This window comes from Condylostylus longicornis, unplaced genomic scaffold (genome assembly GCF_029603195.1).
Source record: "Condylostylus longicornis isolate FDR11 unplaced genomic scaffold, ASM2960319v2 ptg000135l, whole genome shotgun sequence".
Lineage (NCBI taxonomy): Eukaryota > Metazoa > Arthropoda > Insecta > Diptera > Dolichopodidae > Condylostylus > Condylostylus longicornis.
In genome coordinates, this window is record NW_026578103.1 from 8,365,534 (window position 1) to 8,373,222 (window position 7,689).

Below are 7,689 nucleotides of genomic sequence, written 5' to 3' on the forward strand. Positions count from 1 at the left end.
TAAACTTTATATTGCTACAGTTTGATTGTGACTAAATTGAGATTTTAAATGAATGAAATAATTAAAATAAAAGTCTGTATATGAATGTGAACTGATCAAATCAACATAATTCTGTCTACTTTGCACTATTTCTGTATGCATAAATAAATTACAGCTTATCAATTTTTGGAGAATTCTCCTTTAAAAGCAAAAAGGTCAGAAAGAGAATAAAAATAATACCCGCAATGAGTAATGATTGTGAACTATTGTACGATAACAGTATATATGTATACTGATAACGATAGTAATATTTTGAAAGATTTATCTACAGTAGCTCTTTATTATTATGCATAAAAATAATAATGTGTTTACAATATGGATTACAGAATTTAACAATTTCGAGTACATGATGAAATTTTAAAATAAGAAAAGCAAAAATGATTGAGTGAATATGTAGAGTTTATTAAATTCTTGAAGTTTTAAAGTTTGCGGGTGTCGCAGGTCTAGGACATACAGGAAAGAAATTTATAACGCAGGCTTATTACATTTCTTGAATGTGTTGAAAATCAAATTGTAGGTTGTATTAGGACGATCATTTAAATTTAGCATTATTTACGTATAGCTAACGATTATATAATTTGATAATAAGTGCCAATTATTATGTACATAACAACAAATAATTGTCAGTTATCACTAGTCAATTGTTTCAATTTTATTTTTAGCTTACTTACAAAAAAGTGCCTATTAATTTCAATTTATCTTCTTGCATGTACGCTTGGAGAGCAAATTTTTTCATCTTTTCAGATACACATTTTACTTGAAGGAGTTTAAAAGGTTTTTCAAAAGTAATTTTAAAATTTTGAAAGAAATTATGGTATTTTGCAAATAACGGGCTGGGCAACCTCTAGCGAGACCCTTAATCATTTATTTAAATTAGACATTAAGAAAACAATTTGGGTGTTTTCGTTTATTCAGTTCTAGAATAGTTCTAGTTTGTTGTACGTTCGAAAATTCACGCTACATACTTTGAAAATAAAGATTGTTCGGAAATTACTGGCTGTAATAAAATACATTCGCGAATTCAATTTGTAACAAAAAAGGTGCAGAAATGTAGCGCAGAATTATTTTCTGTTATTTTCGAACTACTGATTATTTAGAAGTGTCAGAATTTGCAAACTGGATTAACAAATACAGTTTTTTGCATACAGTGTAACGCTGAGGCTTAGAAATTTTAGTTCTAATGTAGAACTTTCGGCGCAGCGTGCATAAACGAAAACCCCCTTATTATTAACAGAATTGCAATGAAAGATTTTTTATAAAATTTTGCTATAACGGGGATTTTTTTTATGTATAAAAATAAGAGCATACAGAAACAGACCTTTGATTAGAAATAATTAAAATTTACGTAATATTAATTTCTCTCACTTCTTCATTTTCAATTAGAATTTCTCTGTTTTCAATTAATTTCAAGATTAAGTATAAAGTAACTATCAAATCTGTTAAAAAATAATACAAACACTGAAATGAGATTAGCGATGTTGGGAAACTATTCATAATAAGTTTAAATGTATTGTGTATATTTTGGGTATGTCTATACATATGTATATAGTTTTGTTATTATGACAATAATTGTACAAAATACGTTTTGCTTTTAAAATAAAGATTTATTTTCTGCTGAACTCACTATAAAACGATTTCCTAGCTTAGATTTGATAATGAAATTTTTGCATATGACTTTTTCAGTGTTGTGAAAAATATTTGTAATTTTATTAATTTACGACTAAAATCATAAGATATTTTTCGGGCATTCACTTGGCAAAAATATTTATTTTCAATCACAGTTTGTAATATCAAAACATCAACAGGCGTCATAATTCCAAATTTCGTCATGATTGCAATATTATGAATATTATTAATATTTATATTATGAATTCATTCGAAGAATTATCCAAAATAACTCACTCATGCATTGGAGATTTATTAAAGAAGCTGGAAAAATTGTTAAAAAAAATTTTAAGTTTAGAATAAATACTAAAAATTCTAAGATAATAATGTTTATTTTTGAATTTTAAAAAAGCAAACGTTATGGTTTTATCAACATTTCGTTGTATTTTGGAATATTTATCAAATAATCATTATCTGTGTGTCACTCACAACTTAAAAATTTTGATTACAATGGTTATGTAATTTAATATAAACATTATTGTGTGTCTGATTTAGAAATTTCCTAGATTTTTAGTTAACCTACAATATTTACCATTTTGAAAAATTTCCTAAGTTTATAAGACATTGATAGCATTCCGTATTACACAGATTTTGACTACATTAAACAAATTGCAATTTTACACTTTTCGAATTCTAATGCCTTCATTAATATTTAAATTGACTTAAACCAAGTGTTTGATTTTTTGCGTTTATTTGGAGTGTAGAAAATTGGTAATAGTCTGGTAATTTTAAAGAGGATTGGAATAAAGAATTATTTTTATGCTAACGTTAACATCATAAAAACTACAATTTGTATCCCAAGATTTAAAAAATAAACTTTTTTTATTTGACAACGCAGTATTGCAGTGTAATAGCATTTAGGTTTTTAGTGTTACAGGTTCAAGGAATTTTTAAACTTGGGTATAATAATACGGAATTTTACATTTATTTAACCGAGCTGGTTAATTCGTTCCGTTGCCAATTTTATCTGCATATTTTATGTTAAAATATTATTTTTCAATGGTAGTCACTGTAATATTTTAAAGCCACTGTAATATTTACATATCAGAATTCTGAATTTATGGAAACAGATCAAAAATTGCCAGTCACTAAAGGGTTAAATTGCCTTACTCTAGGAATTTCAAATTTGATATCGTATTTACATTCCGACTCTTATGTAGTGTAATTTCTTTGACTATATGATTAATGTTTTTGTATCTCTCAATTTAGATACCATCAGTACACTGATTAATAGTTATTTTTTAAGAAATTTTGTGTTATATGAATTTTTTTTTAGTATTATGTGCTTTCAAAATTTAAACAGATTCATATTAATTCAGGTATGTACGTGTGATTGAACTATGTACAAGACAAATTAAACATAATTAATTCCGAACACTTTTTGGGTTATGATTTTTTTTATATTTTTCAATATTTATATTATGTTTATAGTTCTGATTAATTGTATTGTGTTGTTTTAGGGAATCCCTCAATATTACACTAAAATTATGCGACGCTTAAGGTGAAAACATTAAAACTGGTATCTATGAATTATGCCACCTAAACTTTTCTTATTATTCATTCTTTCATTCATTCATACATTATGCTCTTAATACATCAAGTTTTTTTTACACATTTATGTTAATCATTGTATTCTTGTATTAAATAATGTATTACAGTGAAAAACTGAATTCAAACCAGTTTATGACGAATAAAAAAAATCTTAAAAATTTTAATAACCGCAGTTCAATATTCATTATTAATTAACATTGCTTTGATTTTACACTATTATGCGTAGCATTCTTATTCATAACGTTTTGTAGTTAGTATAAAAAATTATTTTTGTGATGGGAATTCCAAATAATCTTGTGTCCATGATAATCAATGATTCAATTTTATTATACTCATCTTAATACTTTATGAATGTAGTGTGTAGATCTATAAATTATAAGAAGAATATTACAATATATTAGTTTCGAATTTCTTCGAACTTAAAAAGTTCACATTGAAATTATTGATAAACCTTGAAAATAATTTTGATAGATTGTTGATGTGTTTTTTTCCCGAAAATTAATTTGTAATCTCTTTGTATAGAAAATGAATATTAAGAGAACAGCAAGCTAAAAAAAAGACGTAGTATAAATGTTAAGAGAGCTTGAATTTTCATTATCAGTCCTTATAAAACGTGTGAAGAGATCAGATCTAATCAATAATATTTTACCCGTTTAAATTAAAAACAAAATGTTTAATTTAAAAATTTTTACTGTACTTGTTTTATGTTCAATAATAGTAAATAGTGAAGCCGGTGTTTTTGATTGGTTTCGTTCTAAACCAACATGGTATAATTTAATTGATAAATATCCATTGATTGAAGCATTTCATCCAAAAGGATTAAGAGTTTCTATTAGTGATGTTGATGGTATGGAAATATTTGGTTTTCATGGTAATCTTAATCAATGTTTTAAACGTAATGAGCCGGGTATTTTGTATGGTAATGTAACAAAACCAACAAATGGACGCTGGGTATTTATTGATGAAAATATTGAATTAAAGAAAGATGATGCACTACACTATTGGATTTATGTTAAACTTAATGGGGAAGAATATTCATTTTCGAAGAATGTTTTTGTAATTAGAAGTATGAAAATTGAAATTTTTAATTGTCTTCTCACTTAAATTCTATATAATATTTTTTTTTTTTTGAAAATTTTAGATTTGATACCACATCCAGGTAATTTATATTTATTAAGTTATATTGATGAACGTATTGATAAAGGATCAAATAGAATTTTGGAAACATTACCAAATGAAGAAAAATTATGTAAATGTCCAGTTCAAATTCCAACATTTTCACCGGTTCCAATAACTACCACTGATAATAGTAATTATGTAACATCAGGAACTGGTGTTGCACAAAATATACCTGTTTATAGTCCAATTCCAGAAACTAATTATAATTATGTACAACCTGGAAATAATAAAGCTGAACAAACTGGAACAACTTATAATCCAGTACCGGTGAATCAAAATTTACCATCAGAAAATTTAATTGAGACACTTGATATACAAAGTGAACTTTTAACATGTAGTTTTCAAGTAGATAGTTTAAATGAAGTTATTCTTGATTTATTAAAAGATACTAATATGCATTCGAAATTAGTTTTGGTGGGGAAACCACAAACAAGAAATTCAGCTATAGATGAAGTTCGACGATTTTTAGTACAATTTTTAGAATTATATGATTTGGGTATAAAAATCAAAAAGGCTGAATATTTACCATGTGGAATATTATTTGAAATGTCATCAATAATTGATAAGAAGAGAATTTTATTACGAGCATCAACTGATATGAGAAATGTTGAATGTAAATTTTTAGAACCAGAAGTTGCCGGATGCTTTTAATCAAGCAATAATTTAATTATGTAAGAATTGATTACGATTAATATATTTTATTCAATTAAATTAAAATATTTGTAAGGAATTTCGAACGAAATATAAATTTAATAAAAAAATTTTGAAATGTGTAGATAATGTTTTGTAGATAGCTTAATTATGCAGAAGAAGATGTAGGCGTTATATAAATTATTTTGAGCTAATTTACCATATTGGAGCTGGGTATTGTTAAAAGATGATTTGTGTAGTTTCATTTTGTTTGGACTTAATGTTCTCGTAAATATTATGCATAGCTTTTACGTAAGCTCTTTATTTAACAAACTCTAGGTATGGGTTAAATTTTATTGTACTCTAAAGTGTATAAATTTTTTTTTAATTTTATTCTTTAAATTATCAATATTAACTATAATACTTTCGATTTTTCCCAAATTTGCTTCTCATATGGGATATTAAAGAATGGAATGAATACCTAATGTATGTATATATATGTATATTAAGGGCCGAAACCCCTAAACTGAATGCAAATTTTCTTATTTTAATATTTATGAGTAAATTTTATTTGTCTATATTTTAACATCAAAGATATTTAATTGATTGTGCCATTATATGCGGTATTCATTGATTTATTAAAAGTTGGTTTTAATTTTTTTTTCGAATTCCTAAATATTTTGTAAAATGAAAAATATCATAAAAAATTACAATAAAAAATATAAAATTTGGAGCAAGATTTCATAATTTTAAGCAATAAACGAATTAGTTAGGACAAATTATTCAATTGGTTTGATCATTTGCTTTGAACATTTCAGAATTGGGAAATTTTTTAAAAAAATCTTAAGAAAAATTTTTAGTGATTTGGAAAACACCTGTAGGTTCAAGTATACTTTTCATAGGTATTTCATTAAAATGTTTGAGGGTTGCCAACTTGTGGTAACGTTTTACTGTAATTGTACATCGCTAAATAATTATTTGAATTTAAACTTTGGCAAATTTATGGTTATCAGTTTATCACAGATCCTAAAATGTGTAATTTAATTTAGTTTCTAATTCATAATTGCAAATATGAGAATATTTACTTGTTTTGTTTTAGTTATTTATGTAAAATTAAAAAAAAATCAAATTGAAAATTGATTGTATACACAAATAATATTTACATCAAATCAAGGAAATCAATTCAAATTAAGTTTACATAAATCGTTTGTATACTAATATTATATTGTGAGGGCTATATGCATGTATGTATTATAAAAATTATAAGTATACATGTATGTGTTATAAAAATGATTTTATGCCTCGAGTATTTACTTACCCTAATAATAGATACAGAGAGGAATTAAATAAAATTTTTAAAAAATTCTATTATTAGATTTTTAATTTTTTTTTCAGGAAATTATTCTGGATGTGGTTTACTGGTCATCATTTGCCTTCTATTATAAAATTGTACATCCATATACATATAATATGTATATTGTATTTGTATTATCTATAATAATGCAATTTTATTTGTTTGACAGACAAAGTAAATGTAACCAGAATACATATGTATGCCCTGAAAGCATTTACTATATAATTTCGAGATTTATTTTTTGTTATTGTTTTTATTGTTGATTTGTTTTCAGTATTTTAAATTGGAATATAGGATTGAAATTTTTGCCTTTTATTATTATAACATGCACATGCACCTGCATAAAATATTATATACCTACATATGTGTATTGTTAATTGGTCATGTTCTATGCCAAAATGCAGAGTAGAATACGTATCCATTATCTACCAATATAGTATTTTTATATGAAAAAAGATGCAATGGTTGTCGTATTCAAATAATAATTATAATCAAAAATTATTATGGTTTGAGTCTTCAATAAAAAGAATTAAAAAAATTCTTTCAATATTCAACAGTAAAAATTTCTTGTATTTATTTTATACGTACTTGTATAAATATTATTATATGGGTATACACATATTATGTATATGTTTATCTAAAAATACAGTATTGGAAAAATCTTTAGGGAATTATTGATTTAAATTTTAAATAAATGTAAATGATGTGAACAGTATATGATTGACGACATTGATGTTTTGCAATCGAAACTAAATTTATATTATGACAGTGTGTAATTTTACTCTTCCAATAGCCTTTACTTAAGTAAATAAAAATTGCACTGCTCAATTACAACAACAGGAAAAAAAAGCATAAAAAATGTGAAATGATTCGATTTTGAATTAGACAAATAGTTGTAAATTTACAATCAATTATGTAACTATGCTAAGGTGGTCTAATAAATAGGTATTAATTAGACCACATTAATTAAAATTACATGACATTTATTAGATAGCAGTGAATTCACTTACGAAAGTGATTTTAAAGTTCAACAGTGTGTTTAACACATAATAAGAACCTTTTCAGATATATTAATGTAAAATTGCATACATTTAGGATAAAAACAAAAAAATTAGTCAAGCGCTAACATAAGTTGCGATAATAAAAATATTTTTAAATTGTATAACATTTACTGTTAGTTTTTTACTTTCATAGAAGTTTGGAAAAGCTTTCGAAAATATTGTTAGGCCCCAAAAAATTCAAAATTTTAAAAATTTGGTTTGACAATAATT

The 7,689-nt window shown here is 24.9% G+C and overlaps 1 protein-coding gene across 1 annotated transcript; it reads left to right on the forward strand.

Moving 5' to 3' along the window:
• The first annotated feature begins 3,871 nt into the window (after positions 1-3,871).
• On the forward strand, positions 3,872-6,387 carry LOC129615342 (uncharacterized). The gene is made up of 2 exons (XM_055530492.1): positions 3,872-4,321; positions 4,397-6,387. The coding sequence occupies exons 1-2, from the start codon at positions 3,925-3,927 to the stop codon at positions 5,083-5,085; spliced, it is 1,086 nt and encodes a 361-aa protein (XP_055386467.1). The 5' UTR covers positions 3,872-3,924; the 3' UTR covers positions 5,086-6,387.
• The last annotated feature ends 1,302 nt before the right edge of the window (positions 6,388-7,689 follow it).